The 23938-nt window shown below is 30.1% G+C and overlaps 2 protein-coding genes across 3 annotated transcripts in view; both read left to right on the top strand.

The window, feature by feature from the left end:
- The first annotated feature begins 93 nt into the window (after positions 1 to 93).
- LOC108770429 (major facilitator superfamily domain-containing protein 6-A-like) lies at positions 94 to 4628 on the top strand. Its single transcript, XM_018522010.1, has 9 exons — positions 94 to 151; positions 1157 to 1458; positions 1802 to 2144; positions 2421 to 2611; positions 2709 to 2845; positions 3146 to 3258; positions 3925 to 4170; positions 4329 to 4475; positions 4561 to 4628. The coding sequence occupies exons 1-9, from the start codon at positions 94 to 96 to the stop codon at positions 4626 to 4628; spliced, it is 1605 nt and encodes a 534-aa protein (XP_018377512.1).
- A 7670-nt stretch (positions 4629 to 12298) lies between these two features.
- Positions 12299 to 23938, top strand: part of LOC108770462 (thrombospondin type-1 domain-containing protein 4) — a 22198-nt gene continuing 10558 nt past the window's right edge. Inside the window, exons 1-2 of one of the 2 annotated variants that reach the window (XM_018522072.1) lie at positions 12299 to 12782; positions 16271 to 16400. In XM_018522072.1, coding sequence (XP_018377574.1) covers positions 16359 to 16400 — 42 coding nt within the window. In that variant the 5' untranslated portion in view covers positions 12299 to 12782; positions 16271 to 16358. Of the gene's footprint in view, positions 12783 to 16202; positions 16401 to 23938 lie in introns of both variants that reach the window. The other variant, XM_018522071.1, reaches the window with a different exon arrangement.

The raw sequence follows: 23938 nt of genomic DNA, 5'->3' as shown, positions 1-23938 counted from the left end.
GTGTCTCTCAAATTGTCTAAACGTGCCTAATATTATTTTGGAAAAAAGCTCAAAAAAATTGGAGTATATTATTTGTTACATAAAATATAAATCATGAAAATCAATTACACGTTACTGCCATTAAAAGCACATTATTTCTTTTTCTGGGGAGGTAAGCAAATTGTGAAATATATTATATTATTATATATAAAATATTTAAACATTTTATGTATTTTACGTATCAAGGATATATTATGATACATATAGACTGTATAATAAAATGTAATACAAATATTTTATATCGCATTTTATTGTGTAAATATATTTCTCTAGATTTTAAAACTTATGTCTTGATATAACAAAACATATAATACATAATTACTTAAAAAAATACAGTGAAACTAGATATAGTGAAGATTTCATCGATTTCAGTGACCATGACATACTTTCTTAAAACCATTCCCCTAAGTATGAAATATTTTAACCATTCTTCATTGTGTAGTAAAAGATTATTAACAATTAAAATTAATAACTTTTAAATATATTGAATAGTAATTATATTGTGTTTGTCTTACATTTTTGTCTTTCAACTTTATAATTTAAGATTTAAGTTTATGTTTTTTTGTTCATATGCAATAATTCGCATATGAACGTTGACCTCGACCTTGACTCTTAAAGAAAGTAAGGTTTATAAGTCTTAAGGTCATTGATCTTTTCCATCGCTCAAGGTCAAGGTCACTCGGAGATCATTTGGGACTAACTATGTAAAGGGAAAGGTTAACCTTTAAATTGTTAAGTTAAACACATCTTTATATTGTCAACACTTTCTGTTAATAATTTTTAATGAACAATGAGCGACAGCTAAAACTTTTTGATTGTTACTCAGCGCGACGACTTTGATAATATATGTCAAGATTATTAAAATTATTAGATCGCGTCATTATTACGCAGTTTTTGAAAAATATTATAACCTTTATTATAATTTACTTTATAAAAGAATTATATAATATTATAAACTTTTTACTATATATATAAAACACATATATAAATCATATTTAATAAGAATAATATACATATTGTGATAAATAAAAAATATTAAAAATAAATTATTTCCAATTTCATAAATTATGTTATTGCATACATAAATGTAATAATAATTCAATTATTCTTATTTCAGCTACGGGCGCTATTTTTCCATTTCTATCAGTATACGGTAAACAGCTTGGTATTTCACCATTAATAATGGGTAGCATCGGTGCTATTTTACCTATTTTATTTATGATTGCTAAACCAATTTTTGGTTTTATCATGGATTATTTTCAAACCCAGAAAAAATTGATCTTTATGGCTTTAATCACCATTTCAAGCAGTTGCTATATTTTAATATATTTTTTACCCTCATCACCGGGACCAATTGTATTGGATCATCAGTTTCAAAACGTTTCATGTGCATATTTACCATTTTGTGGCATAGATTCTGTAAGTTATTTTTTTATTATTGCGTATTTCTTTGGTAAATTATAAACAATAAAATTTCTGTGCTATATTATTCTATCTACATACTTACTTTTCAAATAACTTTAACCTGTGCTAAGTTATCCACATATTTACTTTACAAACAACTTCTTTTATGAGATTGTAATTTTGATAATATATTTTAAAAATATATTTTTCTTTAATAATTTATTAGTTTGAATATTAATTTTTTAATAATTAATATATAACAATTATAATAATAATTATTAGTAATTATCGCTAATTGTAATAAACATCTTTTCATCTGTTTATATAAAAGAGATCTTATTTATTATATTTGTTTAAGAATTTCCCAACAGCATTATGTGAGAATACGAGAAACATTACGTGTCACTGGATATGCAAGGATACAAATCTTTCCGTACCATTATCTTTCCAGTATGCAGCTGGAAAGGAAGTAGTTATTTCACCAAATACTAGCTGTTTAATAAATATTAATGATACATTATTGTGTCAAAAAGAATTCAAAGATAATTATAATTGCAATGTTATCTGTGATAATTTTGAAAATAATCATTATTTGTATACATCCATTACGTTCTGGGGATTCGTCCTTTTAATGGCTCTTGGGAGTACAGGTACTTCTGTTTCTTTCACTTTGACCAGCGCAATCTGTTTCGAGATATTAGGTAAATAATTTTATAATTATTATCTCTTTTACATCTATCTATTAATATAAATATAAAACGGGTAAATTAAATTCCTGCTGTGTAAATGTTTTTATATATTTTTTCATACATAACTAACAAATTGTATAGAAAAAAAAAAAATGCGTGACGAATGTGCGCATACTTGTATGTGCGTGTGCATGCACTGTGTGTGTGTGTTGCGCGCGCGTGTGTATGCGCGTGTGTGTGCATGTGTGAGCGTGGATTCTACAATAAATTTGTTTATCTTCTTCTTAGGTAAAGGTGAGGAAATGAAATATGGTAGGCAGCATGTATGGGGTGACATCGGTCTCGGTTTGGCAGGATTTTTAACTGGATATACAATCGATGTATGGTCTCAAGGAAAGATTTACAAAACTTATACATCAGCGTTTCTTCTTGTGTTTATATTCACTTGTATAGATTTGATTTGCTGCAAAAAACTGAAGGTAATTTTATGATGCATTAAGAAAAATGAATAAAAGAGAAAATTAGGGTTAGAAATACGTAGTTAAATTTTTATACTTTTGTATATTTTTATTACAGTTGCCAATTATATCAAGATCGTCACATATATTTACAGATGTATGTACGCTTTTAAAATTCAAATCTACTGTTATATTTTTGTTTTTTGATACCATTTGCGGCGCCTTTGATGGTTACATGCTTTCCTTTATGTTTTGGTAAATTTATGCCATTATCGGGATATTTTTGTTTTTTGAAATTGTTATTTGAAATTTGGACGTAGCGGACTAAAACTATGGACACAAAAAACTTAAGCAATAAGATGTGAGTAATAAGCAAATCAATATTTTGAATTTGTTACATTATGGTCTTACATTATTGTTTTACGTTTTCTGTTTTGAATGATTGATTCGTTTACAGCTTACATCTTACTGTCTTATTGTTTTACATTTTTTATGTATTTTTATAGTTTTTATAGTTTTTAAGTTTTATAATGTTCAATTAATAAATTTTCTTAGGTATGAAGAAGATCTTGCTATAAAAACCGGTTACATGGACAAAATTAAATTAATAGAAGGTATAACAATAGCCACAGAAGCTTTCAGTTGTGCGATATTCATGCATTTATCCGGTACTGTATTAAATACTACTTTATTATGATTTGTTATAAATGGGGCGACTAGATAGTTAAAAATATTGAATTTTTTCGGCAATTATTCGGATTAAGGGACATCGCGCCGATGACTTTGACCTTGATATATGTTGTCATGATCCTAGTAATTTTGCCTCAACAACTAGGTAGCGGTCTCTTATAGCTTCTATAATATTAAAAAAAATTTTTAATGTTATAATAATAATAAATCTTCACTTTTTTTTACCTTTTTTTAAATAAACTCCGATGACCTTGACTTTGATATGTTGTCATGATCATGGCTTGAGTAACATTCAGAGTTTCACCCTCTCTTGCCTAGGGAGGTGAAGTGTATCTCTAAAGAGGAGATTTGATTTTTCACGCAAAGCGTGGTCCACCCCACACTCCTCCTTGCTTAGATGCGTACGACTTTCTATAAGAAGCGAGGTCCACTCCCCAGTAAGCAGGGAAAGAATTGATTTATTATTTTATGTAGCATAAATGAAACGTTATTTTTTAAACTTTTTATATTAATAACTTTTTAACGATTAGTGACCTCCATCTTTTAAAAAGCACTAAAGGTAATGATCTTGATGACATGTGTCAAGGTCAAAATTATCTACGTGATGTCTCTTAATCCATATAATTACCATTTCTTCTTTTTAGGTAAGATATTGGAAAAATTAGGATATGGTTATACTTTTACTCTTTTTCTCGTATTTTATTCCCTACGGCTGGGATTAATATCTGTAGTACCAACACCATGGTGGATAGTTCCAATAGAATTTTTAACAATAGGACCATCATATATACTTTGCCACGTAACATCAGTAGCGTACGCAAATGTAATATCGTCATCCAATGTATCTATTTCTATTCAAGGAATTATATCAGGAATGAAAGATGGTTTCGGTAAACTTCTTTATCTAATTTTACATTGAAAATTGAATTATAACGAATAAATGTAAATAATACTAATAACATGAATAATATAAATGGATTTACTTTTTCTCTTAATTAAAGCTTATTATTGGTTCAAAAAGGTTATAATAATGTTGCAATATTTTCAGGTCGCTCTATTGGTAGTTTGGTTGGAAGTATATTCTTGAAAAAATTTGGTGGTGCGTTGACTCTACAAATATTTTCAATATTTGCAGCATTTTGTTCGCTAGTGTATCTTCTACTTTACCTTACATACTTAAAACATGAAATACCAGGCAAGAAATTCACTAGCCTAATTTGATAAAATTAAGTATCTTTTTCAGATTATTGTTAAAAAATAATAAATTTTTTTAATTGCAGGTACACAAAATAATGTTGAATGGAAAAAACCTGATGATGCACGGAAACATTGTGTTGTAGCAGAATGATAACACAAAATGTGTTTTTTATGATATATACATACATATATTATTTTTTATTACTTAGGTAAATATCTTCTATAAAAATATATCAGTAATAGCATTTAATTTTATTATACTTTATTTCAATATGAAACATCACAATATAATGAGAAACACATATTGTTACCTGTATATGTGCTAATACTTGTAAAATATTATTTACTAACTTTATTTTTAAAGTATGAACATTTATTTATAAAAAGTATGTGACACTTTTCTAATTAGTGAATAAAAGTACATACTCAATAAAGTTTATTTAGAACATTAGAACGTACATCTGCATGATTTATTTTATTTAAAATAATAACTTTTTAATGGACAATGCGCCGCATAAAACTCTTTGATTGTTACTTATGATCATGTTGACGTATTACAAAGAGCTGGATCTCTTAACCATTTGTAAAAATTGTATCATTAATGTTTAGTTCTTTATTTGAAATTTAATATAAACAAATCCGATAAAAAAATATCTTTGAATTGCGCCGAATTTTTATTTTGAAAATGTAATTTTGTACATACTATGGAAAGCTAATTAAGAGAATGATATAGATAGCGATAAGAAGAAACAATTTACTAGTCATTTTGTTGGTATTGCAATAAATAATTTACGCACAAATAATTTATTTACGATAATTTCATCTATAAATTTTATTATAAATATCGTAGAAGTTAATATAATTTTTTGGAGAAAAATCATAATTTATAAATTCTTATACTCTCAAAATAATTGGACCTATATGGCTTTATGACTTTTTTTTTAATTTTTTGCCAAGTTCAACATTGAAAACTGACTTGAATTTCAAAGAAAAAATATTTCTGTATATTAAAAATAATAAGGGATATTTCCAACATTTACAAGGATACAGTAAAAACTTTTAGAGTATGTAGCATTTTCTTATCTGAACCTTAAAGATTCTAACTGAATTAGCAAGAATGACTAATTATAAATATTTACAATCTAGCGTAGTAAAATCTTGTCTTTTATTACCACAATAAGATGGAGTATATTAGTTCAGATACATTTGGCTACTTCGTTTATTTCTTTATTTTAATTTAAATTTTTTAAATTTAGTCTATATATATATTTATAGGAAATACCCATACAAAAAAAAGTAATCGTGATTTTAAAAACAAAAAAGATATTAAGTCTATAATTTCAGATGATGTAATCTTTTATGATAGCTCCATCCACATACTTATATTATTAAATAATATAAAATACTATTAAAATGCTGCAATATGCAAAGACATGATCAACATTTGCCGCAGGCAGATGTCCTGATGCTCTGATAGTCTTAGTAATAAACCCTTTGGATTTGTTAGTGCGATGCCAGTATCATGAAGAGTCTTAAAGAAACGTAGGATTTATCGACTTGAAAGGCTCTTCGGCATCTGTCAGATCGACCAGATGCGAACTAAACGTTTCTGGCCATTGGACAAGAACCGAGAAAGCCTTACGTTTCTGTCGTGGGTGGTCACACACAACACACACACAACACACACACACACGCAGAAAATACTATGATATCTTTATTCTCTAAAACAAGACGTTTCTTTAACAGAGGAAAAATCTAAAATTTCAATTTAACTTATTCGAGATGTTAGGAGAAAAATGGTTTAAGTAAGACAAAATTATTTTATAAATAAATAAAAAACATTACTTACATACATAAAAATATGCTTATATATTAGATTTTAGATACATATACTTTTATTAGATATTTGTGAAATCTCTGTAAGTTTACTATCTCACAATCTTGTGGCAGATATTTAGAATGTTCCACCGTTATAAATATGGCAATTATCCTTAGTTGCACCATACCTCGCGGGAAATTGCTAGGCATGCAACTAACGAGATAATTGTCCGCTAATCGCAATTAGAATAAAAATCAAATGCATTGTACTATTGTGATGACAAGTTGTACTTTTGCCGGAAGGCTTCCGTATTTTACGCCGTAACAATATGCCGTTACTATAAAGTACGGACCGGATCTTGGACAAAATGGATGCGAGTAATTTTCCAAATAATACGGGTCTTGCGATCTATTAATCGTTTCTGATCTAATGCATCAGTCATGCGATTCGGAAGGGCTGATATTATCTTTTGAAATGGAAATTGTGCATTCCACCACCCGCGAAAGGTTTAGTCAATTTTCTCGTATACCAATGACGCAATGGTGTAATTTATTTGTCACCTGGAGCAATGTTTAGTAGGGTAAAATAAAGTATAAATGTAGAAGTGAAAGCTTATGGCGCTTACAGCATTAAATTAAGAAAAAAGTATATTAGTTCCTCTTAGAAGCTATTACTGATTTACATATGTATATTAAAATGTTATAGTTGCTCTGCGTGCTATCAGTGATTTCATTTCGATAAGATGCAAGATTATTCCTAGGAAGGAAAATAATTCTAGTTTATCTAATATGAGAGAAGTACAGCTTCAAGGAGCACGCGTTTCATTGCCTTTCATTAATTAGCGATCGCATGATAATATCAAAGCGCGTAATAATTTAAGACAACTGTGGAAAGTAGCTACGCATGATAAGCGAGCCCAAAAATGCTTGTTAGAGAGTATTAGCGTCGTTTCAACGCGAGCTAGATCGCGATGTAAGATCACGATTAAAAGCGTTTACCAGACACGGCGGATTAAGAGTGACGCACTGTCCGACCGTTACCTCGTTAAAAGCGCGGAATTATACACGCTGGAATTATACGTAAATCTGTCCATGATAGCCGCCTTTAAATATCGGCGCTGGTGGCACCCGACTACATAATTCACCGTGCAAGTCGCAGGAAGTTCCTGAATCTTTATGAGGAACTTGAGAATTAATAATAGATGAGTGCGGTAAGAAGCAGAGTAGGGTAAAGAAAAGATGGGGTAAAGTAAAAGATTAATTTATGCGATTCACGATTGAGTGTTTTACTTTAGTATTATTCTAATATCAGTTGATTTATTTTACTTTAATCGCCTATTAACGTTCAATTATAGTAATTCATAAATTATCTTTTTGTTCTTAAATTATCTTTTATTATTCGCATAATGATCTAATTTTATTAATTGTTGTTTATTTTTTTGTTTATTTAAAGGCTTTTTTTAATAGATTTTTTTATTTTTGTTTCTGCGAGAATCGTCCACAATAGTAGAAGCACTTATGTATTTTAAACTTATATTTCGGAATGTTAATTTACATTAATGTCTCGCTTACTTATTATTTTAGATTTTTTTGGACGATCGTAGAATCCTTTTTCAATAATAATGCAAAGTATACCTATATAATGCAAGATTAATTTTTCCAGGAAGAGCTGTAAGCAGTTTTGCATTAAGTATTATAACACATACGACGCTCAGTTATACGTTAATTTTATAAATAATCTTTTTATTTTAATTATAAATTTAAAAAACAAGCGATTTATCTTAATTGAAAGTAATAGTTATTTGAAATTCCTCAAAAGGATAAGAATGTCAGCAAATTTACGTTTTCCAAATTGTCTGAAATTGTCTCTTAAGATTAGAATGAAAGGGGATTTCTCGTTTCATCGATAAAATCATAAGTGTATCCCCCATGGATGATGATAGGAGAACAGGTCCAGTAGCGGTATTTAAAAAGTTAGAAGAGGACGGACTATAGCGATAACACGCTAATCACAGTGTACCGTCACATTAGCGATAACGTGAAATTACCACGAGGCATAATTCCCATGAATCGCAGGGCCTCAAGAAGTAATCGCTGGCTTTATTGAAAGGTGACCGCTGCTCTCGATTCTTGTCGTAAAAAAAATTGTTTTTAAGTGATTGTGAGAAGAATTCTTTCGCGGTATTCCGTAAAGTGCCATAAAAGCAAACAGTTATAACATTATATTTGCGATGTGTAACCGAAGAGTGCCATTAGAAATGTCCACGACGTTTATGACATTTTCACGCGGGAGACTCACTACCGAGACCTTATTCTGCCACGATCAATGATCGAAATGAAGATGTATCGCCATCGCGCAAGTCGAGGCTCTGTACGAATATATATGTAGATGCAATTGAGATCTCAATTACGCACTTTTCTCGTTATGTAATATTTATTAAATGTTAGTTATGCATAATTTTATAATTATATCTGCCCTAGTAACACACGCTCTCGCAAGACATTCGTCATTTAATGTTAGCTCACAAGTGACGTAAGTTTAGTGAATCAAAAATATTTATTGGCACGAAAGTAAAAATCCGTATTTATAGTTTAGATAAGAAACATTAATTATAGCTAAACTTATATATTGTGTGCTATTTCTGTAATTTATATCGTACATTAGTAAAATATTTTCACACTAAAGTTATCATGTAGCTGGATTATTCATACCGTAGCCTTTAGCAATGTCCGTATTACAACACCGTCTAATGTATGAACTTTTTAAGTGTAAATATAGGTGCAGCTAGGAGTGAAGATTGAGAATTTCGCGCTAATGGCAAATAAAATTTTAAGAAAAACTCGATTAAGATTTCTCACCGTTGATTTATGACATTATGCTACGTTGGTTTTACAGAGAAATAAATCCGAGCAATATCAGAGTCGTGAAGTGTTCATTTCCATCTTATGGCATTTAAAAAGCAATTTAACACGATCTATTGATTGTAGTTGCGTAATTGCGAAATTTTTGCGTTCCCGCGATTAAACCGACCATAATAATTCGCGTAAAAATTTCGCTCTTCTCACCAATTACGTAACAGAATGCACGAACATGCAGCTCAGCGCCTAATATTAAACTGTTGCTCATTGCGCGGCGGTGTGAAGCGGATTTTGCCGATAAGTTATGAATGTACTAGATGCCATTAGCGTGAATGAATTGCGCGTTTATTTCCGCGCGTTAATAAATAACAGTTTCCTCGGGCGTCTTGCAAAAATTGGAGCAACCACGTGGCGGGTCTTCATATATTTCTCAAACTAATTCCATAATACGAGATCGAAGAGATTTGATTGTCTGGGGTAGACAAGACGGTGATCGTAATGTTTTACGGTAATTAGGTATAATAATAGAGTAGAAAGTACGATTTTAGGTATGAAATACATGATTGCTGCTTAAAATAATGATTTTTGTCGGGTTAAAGTAGTTGATCGGGGGCGAACTGTTGTATCACATTAAGGCGACGAAAGCTCGTGTTCACAAAGCGTCAAAGTATTTGCAGACACGTTGTTTGATGCTAAAAGCACACACACCGATCATTATCGCCTGAATCGACCAATTATGACGCAACGTTAATGATCCCAATGAATGGTGTCATCGAGTCAATGACACTGCGAGCAGGCAAAAAAGCAGGTAGCTATACGAGTCGTGCAATTAGCTCCACTTGCTATGCTATAATCACCGTATTACATGGAATCATTGCGTGGCATTTGAATGTGTCGAGAGAGGATCTGATAAATATTTAAATCTTGTTAATTAGCGCCATTACGCTGGAATAACTATAATCATGTAGTTTAAATAGATACTTTATCATAATCGTTTTTACTTGTAACAAAATGCTAAACACACTGTTCCTTTCTCTTATTATTTTTTTTTATTAAAATATTTAAACATTTCATTAGTGTATTATATGTGTACACATTTTTCTGTACAAATATATTATTTTTTATAAGTATGTTATTAATTTTAAATATCTTTAAACATGGTTTTAGTTTAGTGTAAAATAATACAGAACATATGTGTATATTAAATTACAAAAAAGATACGATAAGATATGTTGTTACATAAAAAAACAGTTTTGCTGAAGTATCTAAAAATTTAGTTAGATACAGATCTGAAAATAATTTAGTTTGGATTATCAAAATAATTATATAGGTACTAGCTGTTAGAATATGTTAAAAACTTTTTGTAGCGTTACTTATCATGTTTGTGAGTTTTCTATATAATTATTTTGATAGGTCAACAAAATTATTTTTATTTCTATATCTACCTAAATTTTTATATATTTCAGTAAAATTGTTCTTTCCGTATAACACTGTTAGTCTTATTTTTAAATCACAGTTTAAAGAGTTCATTACAATTAAAACTTTACACTTTAATTTTATTGTAACTTCCTTGTATCTATTTACACTGCGCTTACAGGTTCTCATAAGACAGTGGCCGCCTCCTCGCGAAAGAATATTCTAGTATTACACAAAATTATTTCTTATACTTTGACGATGCAATCGAGAGAATATGACCCAGTACATTTATTTATACCTCGAATGGAGCAGAAGATGATGTACGATGATGATACAAGGAGTAAGATGCACTCCTTGCTCTAGGAACGCAGCAATTTAGCGATATCAGCCGACAGACCGACGTGGCTAATTCTATCTAGCGCCACTCGATAATTTACTCGTGGAAATGTATTAGATCGCCATCGGGGCAACCACTAATTACAAACTGCCTTGTATGTGAAGCGCAGCTAGGCTACGAATGATCAAGTTAAACTACGGCGAAAGTCACCCATTGGTTATCAACGTCAGTTCCTGTCATCACTTCCTTTCAAAATCGTTGAAAGTAAAGTAAATTAATCGCGATTTTCCAAACATCTGAATTTAAAAATTATTTACGCAGATTTATATAGATTTAATGTAGATCAATATTTCCCAATTTTTTAAAGGACATTTTTATAAATATATATAGTCGGTATTTATATATAAATATATTCTAAAAAAATAAAATGATATGAAGATTTAGCTTTTATATAAAATTCTAATAGTAAACAGCTAATTATAAATCATATTGATGTTTCGCAACAACGAGATTTGACGTATGACCGGTTATACGATGCACTAGGAACGTTCTTCGTTTATATTTTCTTTTGGTGCAGAGACGTCAGTCAGGTCCCACCTTCGTCATATACATATATGTTAGACATCTCGTCATCGTTTCCAAGAGAAATAAGATTCCAGAAATACTGATCTAAATTAAGTACTTTTGCTCATTATAATATCAGGTAATGTTATAAACCATGTACCTATCTATCTCTGAATTCATCTTTAAATTAAGTCTAATCAAAAGCTCGATTTTATCGAATGTTTTACAATTAATTTGTTTTTGTTTTCTAAATAATACAAACAAATACTTTAACCCATTTTTCATCAAATTAATTAGTTTTCATAAAATAAAATTTATAAAATTTATCTGCAACAAGGAATCCTATTTACTACTTTACTTTATAGAATATTTAAAAAAGATTTTAATATTAAAATATCCTTATTGGATACGTTAGAAAAATGTGATTAACATAAAATTCCTTTGGAAAAAATTTAATTAATTTAGCTAATAAATTAATTAATATATAATAAACGAAAAAAGCTTGATATCCTCAAAATATCGACATAGAATATTAATAATTCTTTTGAGACTTCTGAATTAGTGAAATTCGCTTTGGCCATTCTCCAACTAGATTAATAAATGTGACAGATATTTTAATTGATTTCCATTAAATTCTTTTTCTGTATTATTTAAAGATTCGCGTCGCAAAATGAAGAAAAGTACATTTGCATCTTTTAAAATGACATCTTCATATTTCGTTGCCAGGTGACGCGTCGTGGCGGAGGCGCCCAAAGCTCGGTTCCGCGACTTCACGCGGGCATATAAAATCGGTCCTCCACCGACGGGAGCCGTCAGTACGAAACAACACCTCTGACAGAGATACTCGGCTCTCGGATCTGTTCACTAGTCTGCAACATGTACCTCTTATTGTACTGTACACACGTTTAAATTTACACGCAAAATAATACCAACAAAACAAAATTATCGGGGAATACTACGATATATAAATTCCCATGCAGCCATCCTACAGAGATATTGCGATTATAACATTGACTAACGTTGATTTTCTTGTCGATCGAAGTTGGTGAACCAACCAACTGGTGAACTAATTGACGATAAATTACTATTAACTTACGAATACTAAAACACTACGCATTCGAGATAATTGTGTAATCACAGTGCGATCAATCAAGATGAATCTCTTCAATGTGATAATAATTTACTCTGCAAATTTACGAATGAGATATGTATTCTGTGATCAATATGTGAACTGGTATTAGCTGCCGTATCTAGTTAGTGTGTTTACACTCTGTCAACAGTTTCACGTACAGTCCGAACTCGGTACAACAGGTCAGTCAAGCAGTCCCAACGATTATGATTTAATGTAATCTTCGTTTTGAGAATTAAATAAAAGCTTATAATTTAAATAAAATTAACAATAATATCTTTAAGATTTAAAATGACATATAAAAGATATATATAATTGTTTATATAAAGTTGTAATAATATAAAATGTTTAAATGAAGTATTTTAGTAAATAGTAATTAATATACAGTTTTTTGTATATTAATATATATTATATATTAATCTAATTAAATCACTAAACAAAAATGCTTGTTTTATTAATAAATTACGTAACGACAAAATAATATATAAATGTTACATTAATGCATACATCTTAAATGTTGTTGTAACAACCAATCAAATAAAGTTTATCATCCAATTTAATTACAGCATGTACCAAGTTCCGTTCTTGTAATTATCGTAGCCAATATAATTGCGAACGCAATCGGGATAACAAACCCGGGATCGGAAATATGCAATACGCAAACCTGTGATTAGTTACATTCTACTCGGTCGAAAATGACTCCTTGTTCACAGGCTTGTTCACAAGTTCGCCTTTTGCAAACGTGTATTAATAGTGCGGTAGTGCCAATAGGATTCGATAATCGTAAAAATAAACGGTACTTGCGTAAGATTTCCTCAAACGCTCTATCTTACCGCGATGCGATGTATTTTCTCTGCAATAAAGTAAGACTCCCAATAAACAGTACTTTGATAGAAAACACACGGAAACGCACGCAAATAATTTTCTAATCCGTAACAAGGGCTCTTACATTGAATAACCGCATGATATTTTTAACACGCATATAAACATTTTTGTAACAACATAATTTGTTTATTGTATAAATTTTATATTGCACATAATTATAATAATAAAGCTTTTTTATTAATATAAAAGTAAAATTCTTTAAATAATTCCGATAAATTAATTACGTATAAAATATCAATAAATAATTATCATCTTTACATTGTTTGTCACATATATTATAAGGTAATGATACTCTCAATAAAACAACTAATAATGTTAGTAAAATGGACTGCAGTTGTCAACGGACTATGTAACATTTTAATAAAATTATCAATTTTATCTAGATGATAACTAGTTTCAATTTGAAAGACAGAAACCACATGTTCTGCTTAAAAAGTTAATAAAATTATCATGTACACACAGTTTATTCGTCACGCAGGCGTACACGATGCAATCGAGGTATATTCAAACCAGCAATAATTGCAAGTTTAATGAGCAATTCGTATGCAATTTAATGACCATATATCACGCGGGCTAATTTGCATCGACCGCGTATTTATACCTTAAATAATGCACGCCGCAATCCCGTTTCGACTATCAATAATGTCGACAATCTTTTACGACATCGCGGAATATATTCGTCACTGAACAACATATGTCGAGCTTACGCGACAGTTCACCGGTGCAATGACATTATCGCGAGGAACTATCGCGTTTCAGAATATGCAGCAAGACGGTGCGCGCAGTGCTCACCGTCCGCGAGTTCTGTTTCTGTAAAAAATTCTTCGGTACTTCAAACCGGCGCGCTCGACTGCGGCAAATTTATCGTACTCGATTATGCAAGCGCACTCGTATAATTGGCGACGCGACTTCGCGCGGCCTTTGTCGGCGATTTATCTCGCAACGCGCGTGTATAGATTTGCACGGAGGCAGGCTTTCTTGTAAGCAATCGAAATTTATGATTCGTTTGTAATCTGCAGTTCGCGTGTCTGAAATTTTTGTGGTCCATTGATTGATTTCGATGACAGAACATCACATGAATCAACATTTGTTTTGATATTAACTGAAGAAATGGCTATTTGAAAAAAAATTTGAAGAAGACAATCTTAATCTCAATTTTAATTTATTAAAATACGTAATGAAATATATTAAATTTCTCTGTTACGTGTAATCTGCGGATAATTCTAGCTTCGGGCTACTCCACCTTCGACAGGTCGACGTACGAGTAATATAGGTTCTTGTCTAACACTCACTAGCAACTGGAGCATGAAAACATTATACGTGCATGCACTCACATGAACGCCAGCCGATGACTTCTCTAATATCCAATTTCCTTCGTCTCAGCTAGCTTCTCCAGCGTCACGCAATAACATTTGGTTTGAATGTCAAACGTCATTTTAACGCAAACAAGTCGCAATGATAATTAATTCGTTGGTTATTAATTTAATAAACAGCAAATCGTATTATTATAAAATTTGTAATAATTTATAGTTTTATTATAAAATATCGTAATCTATTGCGCTCTTCATATATTAAAATATTTATACAGTTTAAAATTTATATTAAAACAAAATAAGTTTCTAATTATTTAAATTGATAATATTTAGTATCTTTATTTGAAATAAAAAATAACTGTGTATATATATATATATATATATATATATACATCTTTTATTTAATTTATCTCTAAAATTATTTTAGCGTATATCTTTTCAATTGTAGTTTTATTGTTTAGAACGTCTTTATTTTTATAAAAAAGATGAAAAATACAAACAGAAAACAATTATGAACAAATTCGACATACATATAATAAACTCGTTTTTTATTTGACACTTTATCAAGCAATATCATTTAACGCAACGGTGAATTTACTAGAGTTCAATCAAGCTCTCATAAAATTGCGAATCGTCGGAACTTTATAGAGACGATGATGTAATTGCATTCCACGCGATTGGTACCGATGTTCATAAGGTTTTATCTCTGGAATGTTACAATGATAATATTCTCTTATCGTTACTATTCGCGAAATATTACACTGAAAAAACATATATATAAATTTTAATAAATATTTGATTGAATAGTTCTAATGTAAGTAAAATTTGTCAAATATATATTTATTTTGTACAAAAACTGGCCATTAATTTAATTTAACTACATATCGTATTGAATAAATATTCATTTACTGTAAGTAAATGTTCACACATTTTGTACTCTTCAAAAAATATATATTAAGACTTAGTAAATTTTTTTTTAGTGGAAAAGAATAACTTGGAGGTTGGATTGTATCGCGAATTCTGCGACATAATTGCATAAGCAAAGTACAAAATGTTAATCACGTTGATTTATTTACTTAAAGAAATTCAAAGTATATTTTTTATTATTTCATCTATATTTTTTATTATTTTATTCTAAAGTAACATTATTTTTATACAAACCTTCTATTATGATATTGTAGTTTTATAAACTGTATTGTCTGAAATTGAAACGAAAAATTAAGAAAGCCTAATTTAAAAAGTTGATTTTTACAAATTATAAAAAAATAGTATTAAAATTGAACAATTTATGGTATTATTCTAAATATTCACATAATATTAAAAAGATTTAATATTAATACAGTATTAAGTAATAAAGAAACAATTTGTTTACACAATCTAACAACTTTTGCTAAATATTTCCAGTAAAAATTTAACGATCGCATCGAGCATCATTTAAAACAGTGAAAAATGACGTAAGATTAAACGTGCAGAGTGCGGAAAGAAAAGTGTATACCGTCCCACCGGAAGCTGCAACGAGATGCATTGACAGTGAAGTCACAAGAGCGAAAATCCGTCAAGATGCAATCACTCGTCCTTCCCTTTTTGCTGCTATCTTTAACGGTAAGGCATAAGCGCAACGCAACTAATATATATTGACGTGTGATTTACCGCACCATTAAGGCGGCCGTCCGGCTGCAGCTTCAATGTCAAACTCGTATATCAAACGTGGGCGAAATTGTTCGTAAATATGTTCCGGCATGTGTCACGAACATCGCGTCGCCAGTCCTGATCCCTGAGGCCGATCGCATAATTTCTTCTTAGAAACGGAAAAGTAATGGATGAAAACCTGTACACACAATTCACAGAAATCTTGATTTTTGTTGGTATGCGAAATATGGTGAAATTCTAATAAATGAGGTTCGCATACTACAAGTGAAAAGATAAAGAATTTGAGAAAGTCATTATTATGTGACCGAGACTTTAACAAATTTTATTCTTACATATGTTTCAGATACTAAATATTTATTTATAATGGTGTTTCATAAATCGTAATACAATTGGAAAGGAGGTGATTCTTTATGTAGAAGTATAATCAAAAATAAAATTTTTTTGCATAATACTTTGTTTTTGGGCAATATTTTCAACAATTAGTGAAGTAATAAAATTCGAGCGTGAATATCCTGTTTTATTGTGTCTCGATTACCAAATACGATTACCCAATTCAAACACGAGCCGAGATAGAAGCTTGCAGCGAGATCCGTTGAAATACACGTACTCACCGAATATTTAAAGTCGATTTTCCCGAAAACAAAGCATTATATGGAAAAATTTAATTCCGCATTTTTTACTTACTTTTAATTGACTCTTTTACATGAGAAAGCATCATTCCCGGTTATAATATATCATTTATGGAACGTACCTATAAATATAAAAACACATACCTATAAATATAAAAGGATTTTGTTTTCAAAATTCTTTTATTAATAGTCAGTTTTGACAGCTATGTTAAAATGTTTTATTAGAAACAATATATATGCAATATTTATAATCTATAAAAATTTACATAGTTGAGTTTACAGAAAAAAAACCTTTTTTTTTCAAATTGTATATTCATTAATTTCGGAGACAAATTAAATAAAAAAAGCTGTTTCAATATCTGTTCTTCTTTAATTCACGATGCTTTTTCAGTCGACGATGAGAGACTTCCGCCAGCTATGGCTCGGGTTTCTACGAGGTAATAAAAAGTGTTACACGGCAACAGATCTTCGTCTCACGATGATAAGAATTTCTTATAAAAGAGCGTAGTTTTATCTACATATGCAATGAAAATTCTCCTAAAATACATGCGTATATTTTAGGCGAAGGTTAATGCACCGGTACATAATTAATGTCATTGGGCATGCTAATTAGAATATAAATTTCAGAGAAATTTACAAAGCAGACTTATATATAAAACAAGTAAAAATTGAATATTAGATAAATTAAATGAAACATAAAATAAGAACAAACTTTTAGAGTATACGATTAGAATTCTTATAATAATATTGTATAAAATACTACATAAACTATAAAAATTTCAAAAAATTTTCAAATTATCCTCTCTTCCAGTTTTAGCACAATGCAAATATTCTTTAACTATTTTATAGTTTATATTTTATATACAGAACTTTATAATTTATATTTTCTATAGAATTATAACAAGTATTTAAAAAAATGTGCAATAAGAAAAAATTGGCTTTTTATTATTGCATATTGTCTTTTTATAAATTTCTAGTTGTCAGATTCAAATTAAAACGAGTTGTGTTACATATTAATTAACTATAGTTGCGTCAATAAAAAATACATTCAAGCGTGAAACAACTTTATGAGAAAGAGAAAAGTATTACTTCGTTTGCAAAAAAAGACGGAAGTATCGCAAGATGTTAATTAGAACAAATGATCAGCCTTGTACACTAACGTCATCATAATATCATTCCAACCGGATCAACCGGCTTATGCATAAAACGATCTTCTATTAACATAATTCAAGCGCTACTGCCACCTAATTATAGACAATTTAAGGACCGTGCGAGGATTTTTTTTTTTTTTTGCGTAAATGAGAGACTAGCGACACGCGGAGATGTGTCAGAATTAACTGAATTTCCAAGTGATCCAATATTCGCACAGTCAGGTTTCGATATTCGTAAATTATCCTTGAGTAACTAGTACGTCAAATATTGACTAGGAAGTCTCGTTTAACACATTCCTGCGGCTAAGTGTTGCCGGCAATGCATATTTTTAGAATGGCAGAATAATATAATCAGAGGAGAATGTGCAACTTCCTGCCACATGATTCGAAATCGAATAGCGAACCTCAGTTGCTGCAAATTCTTTTTTTAAACGGCCATAAATTTTATAATTCCTATAAATACTCTTCTCGCAAAAGCAATGATTAATGTTTTTATTCTTTACGCAAGAACTTTTGTCTCTTTTCACATATGTATTAAAGAATTCTTTTAAGCTGCAAGCCCCTCCTCTTTTTAATGTGAAAAGTTTTATGTTAAATGTTAAAGAATAATAATAATTTTTTATTTTCCAACCTTAACATTAATTTTATAAATTTTTGACATCAATAGTTTCTTTGTGTCACTGTTCTATACGACCGCAAAATAAAAATAGAAAATGAATGCCTAGAAATATCAAAATAAAAAGTAAGAGAGATTTGTAGGGTATAGCAGAAATTCTCATGAGGAACTGTTTTATTTTTTATGTCCAGTCGTATTGCAGTTTTCATTCACTTGAACGTATTTGACATGTTTATGTGGCGACTATTCGTCTTCATTATTGTGGGAGCACCTCGGCGCCAAAGGTTTACGCTGACCCCAACATGACTCGTAACGTGTTTGTTCCTAAATCGCGACGACGTCTTTATTTTCTGTTCGTTTTGTTTAATGGTTCATAAGATTTCTCGGATCTAGAGTGGAACTGAATTTATTTGACTGGTACCAAGAAAGCAAACATTCGGTCTACGAATCTCTTCGTTATTGTCTTTTTGTGTTGTGTATGTCCTTGTTATAAGATTTTATATTGAACATAAGTGTTCGTAATTTATAATCTTCATTAATTGTATGGAAAGAGACTAAATAGAAAGCTCCATTATTCAAAGCATTTTGTTGAAATCTTGGTGACACTTCCGGAAGAGTATGTAGCGTAAGTGCATTGCGAAAATAACGGAAAATTATTTACTTTGACTTGAAAAGGGTGCAACGGCATTAAATATGTTACACAAAAGATTTGTATTATATATGTTTCAAAAATAGTTACTAAAATAATAATGTTGGGATTAAATAAGGTTTACAATACACTTTACTTAAATACCGAAGTATTATGATTTTTTCAATTGTTTTATTATTACATCAGCAATCTGTACAAACTAACAAACAGAGGAATATAAAAAAGCATTTTGTTAAAAGAATTTTGATGTTTGATCGAATGGCGAGCCTATAAAAAGATCGTCGACATGCATCGCGCAGCAGGTTTGTCATTATGCGTCGCATTTAGGGCGATGAGAATTCTTCACGGCTTGAGTGGCCACGAAAATAACACACCGAAAATAAGCGCTAAGCAGAGATTCGATGCTAGGTATCATCGCGAGCCGATCTGAATTATTGTAAAAAGAGAGACGCGCCGCGACGCTATCTCAGGTTCATTCAACTTCACTCTCGTCAGTGATATTTACGCATAATGCAGCTAAAGGTGGGCTTTAGAAATAGTGATGCACTTTGATACAATAAAGGATCTCAGAATATCGTCTCAGAACTTCTTGTCTCATTTAAAATAACGTTTCCAAAATTATTATACATCATTTATTTATTTTTTTTCGTCTCATCTCGTTTCGTCTTGTCTCGAAGAAATCGGATAAATCCATGCATGCTAGTTACAATTAAAGTGCTCTGCCTCATTATATATATAGGCCTGTTCTTTTTGGTTGAACTTTTGCATCAGTTCATCTTTCTTCCTTTTCTCTTCAGGAGGAAAGAAGAGGAAGAAAGATGAACCGGTGCAAAAGTTCAGCCAAAAAGAACAGGCCTCATGAATGTTTCAAATAAATGAAACAAGATAGTCGATAATCTCAAACGTCTCGAAATAAAATTCAAGAACGTTGAGAAGCGAAAATATCGATCCATCGAGATGAGAAAATTTTATTGATCATGTATTTTTGTCTAAATTTCGGTATTAATATTTTCTTGTCTTGTTTCGTTTTAATGTATTACAACTTAGAAATCTGACAAAATGCAAATGATCTTCTAACTCATGTTTCTATATAAAAAGGACGGTTTTAAATATTAAAAAATTTAGCTAGGTACAGATCCGAAAATAATTTTTTTTGGTCATCAAAATAATTATGGAGGACGCTTAAACTGATTGCTAGAATGTCAAAACTTTTTACAACTCATGATGAAAATAAAAATCGGAACGTAAGTCGAATGGGACTGTAACAGAAACGTAAATAAAACTTCTAGAAAGCGAAAATTGAAACAATGAAACGTAAAAGAAGCTTAAACGCTCATCAAGGACATTATTCATTATGCTTAAAATTTCTATGTAATTATTTTGATAATTCAACAAAATTATTTTCAGATCTATTTAAATATTTAGGTACATCAATAAAGTTGTTCTTGCCATGTATATATTCACCGGTGTAAAAATATAAGTATTCACATTATTTTTATACTTTAACAAATAATGAGTAACATAGAATTATATTACTTGCGTTTTTATTTACACTAAAAAAAAATTTCTGGTTGAAAATGGACGAATCAGAATTTTCTCTCTCTCTGGTTAAATTTATTAGAATTCTAGTTGAGATAACCGGAATTCTGATTAATATAATATTTCTGATAAAATCTACTAAAATTCTTATTTTTACCAGAACAATCATATCAATCAGAATTCTAGTTATCTCAACTAGAATTCTAGTACATTTAACCAGAAAATTCTGATTCGTCCATTTTCCACCAGAATTACTATTTATTTTAACCAAACCATTTTTCTTAGTGTACTGTCTCAATTAATAAAATGTTGAGTTGATCATACACGAGAATTATATAACACGAGATGGTTAATTAGATGACTCGAACGACGTGTATACGACGTAATTTCGCGACGTAATTTCGAAGAACCGGAGAAATTATTTAGCCGTTCACAAAGAAAATGGTTCTCTCTTAATCGTGCGTTCATGCGTTACTAAGTGATATGCAAAGTGTACACACGCTCGTATTTTATCGCTACGTAAACACCTAATGTGGCCGAGGTGCTACACGAGGAGCTACATATATGTAGGCTCGACAGAATTATGGCCCGTTTGTTATTATTTACGATGTATGGTGTGTTTCAATAATTTGTCATATTACATAAGTTGTTAGTTAAAATTATTTTATTTAAATGCAATACTTTTGCACAATCACCTTTATTATATTAAATGGATATTTTTATAATTAGCGAAAACGTTCGAAAATAATAATCACCTTAGTTTAATAAATTTTAATTTATGGATTGCATTTATCTGCTTGACTTAAAAAACCTGATTGAATTAGATCTAATAACATTAAAATTAAATCTAATATTGCTATTTTTAAATATTGCACATTTGGATTATTTGTTAAATGATTATAAGATATCTTCTTTAGAAATGATTATGGTATATCTAAAAGTTTAATGTACTTTTGCTAAAGGAATATTATTTCAAAAAAGTACAAAATTAAAAATTATCAATAATACTTATAATTAGATTATATTTTGTTTCTAACAATTGTAAAAATAAAAACTAAACATATTGATCGTAAAAAGAGCTATTAAAATATCTTTTCTTGATTTAAAAAGTTATTGTATCTTTGTATTTTTTATATATAGTCGTGTTCAGATTTGAAATTAGTAGGATATTTATATTTCATTTTTTTTATATCGTTCTTGTAGTGGGGAATAAATCGTCCGCTGTTACATTCTGAACATCGAACTTTCTACGCCACTGTGCATTCATTGTTCGCCGCCGATTTATAAATTCACTCATGCGATATTCATACAATTAACATCGTGCGATCTCGCGTATACAAACGACAAGCAAGTTGACATTCATCCCGAGTTAATCCAATTGGAGAGAGGAGTGTCAGTTTGGGCGCGGCTTGATGTGCAGTTCACCGATTAAACCTGGTTGAAAATGAACGGTCAGCCTCAATCGAGCACTGTCACTCTTTCAGAATGATCCCCGACGTGTAAAATGACGAATTATGTTGTATTTCATACATCAAGCAGAGATACAGAAAGTTAAAGAAACTTGAGTGAATTAATAATTTTCTTAAGAATTTTGATTAATTACTTTTAATTCATTAATAAAAGGAAACTTATTTATCCTGTTTGGCTCGTAGTTCTTTTTTAATTATTTTGTTTTAAAATTTATTATTTTGTATAAAAGATTGAAATAGATCGTAACTTGATTAAAATATGTTGACTGTAAGACAGTGTTGTAATCTTAGGAATTATATGAGAGAATACGAGTATATGGAGATTTCAATTTAATCTAATCGAAATAAAAAATTGTGCAGTAAATTTATTAAACATTTTATTTATTAAATATTTTGTCAAAATGCTAATACTTAATTTGTATATTAAAAATGATTATATTTTTTAATTTGAGAAATTCTGATTAATTTATCGTAATCTATTTGACGCGCGTTACATATTTTACATTCACCAAAACAAAACTTCTTATATATATTTATTAAACTTTTGTTAAAATACGAAGAAAATTTGGGAAATGTAGATAATATTTTCGAAAAATTAATGAGGTCACTTAGTGATAGCAAAGCAGTGCGGGAGTGATTCGTAGCAGCAAGAAAAATAATTTATTGCTGCAGATACCAGTAAACGGACGGAAGAAGCTCACAGTATAGATTAAGCTAGATTTTTTTTCTTTCTCTCATGTATATGTACATGTGCCGCAACTGGGCCACGTGGCACGTACAGCGAGATAATACTTTGATCGCGATTCATGTCGAATCGTGCATCTTACATCTCCAAGCTACCGTTTGATCATTTAATTAACCTTGATGATCTTACGTAGAGATCTGGCGAAGAAGCAGAAACACTATTATCTCAATATAGTAAATTTTGTTTAAGATATTTTGGTGTTTTTATGTAAAATGTTCTAGAAAAATATGTACCATTATGTGAGTATTATAATTTATGTCAAATTAATCACAGAGAATATCACCTGCAATAATTTTTTTTAGTTTAATTTTTCTGTATCGTTCTGAATGTGACGTATTAGTATTCTTAATTTTCTATATATGTGTGTTATATTTGTCGTGTAAAAATGTATTTATATGAGAATCATGCGTCTGCACCGTGTTCTTACGTATTTATGCTAATTTCCAGTACCAACGATTCACGTTTGATGTTTATTTCTGTGTATCAGCAAAACAGTAAGTGCGATAACTGTGCAAATGTAAAATGCTCAGGGTTGGGTAGTGCCAAGTTAAAAACCTAAAAGTTAAAAAGTTGAAAAGTTAAATAATTTTAACTCAACTTAGTTACATTTTAGACTCTTAACTTTTTAACTTTATTTAGTTACATTTTATCGATAACTATTAATTTTTTATTTAAATTTTTTCAAGTTAAGT

The sequence above is a fragment of the Trachymyrmex cornetzi genome, unplaced genomic scaffold (genome assembly GCF_001594075.2).
Source record: "Trachymyrmex cornetzi isolate Tcor2-1 unplaced genomic scaffold, Tcor1.1 scaffold127, whole genome shotgun sequence".
Lineage (NCBI taxonomy): Eukaryota > Metazoa > Arthropoda > Insecta > Hymenoptera > Formicidae > Trachymyrmex > Trachymyrmex cornetzi.
The sequence above is the reverse complement of the archived record's forward strand: the minus strand, read 5'-3'. Positions and strand labels throughout refer to the sequence as shown.

Coding starts and splice junctions, on each gene's coding strand:
- LOC108770429 (XM_018522010.1), top strand. CDS start 94: ATGAAAATCAATTACACGTTACTGCCATTAAAAGCACATTATTTCTTT. Junction 152..1,156: donor TTATTTCTTTTTCTGGGGAG/GTAAGCAAATTG, acceptor TTCTTATTTCAG/CTACGGGCGCTATTTTTCCA. Junction 1,459..1,801: donor CATTTTGTGGCATAGATTCT/GTAAGTTATTTT, acceptor TATTTGTTTAAG/AATTTCCCAACAGCATTATG.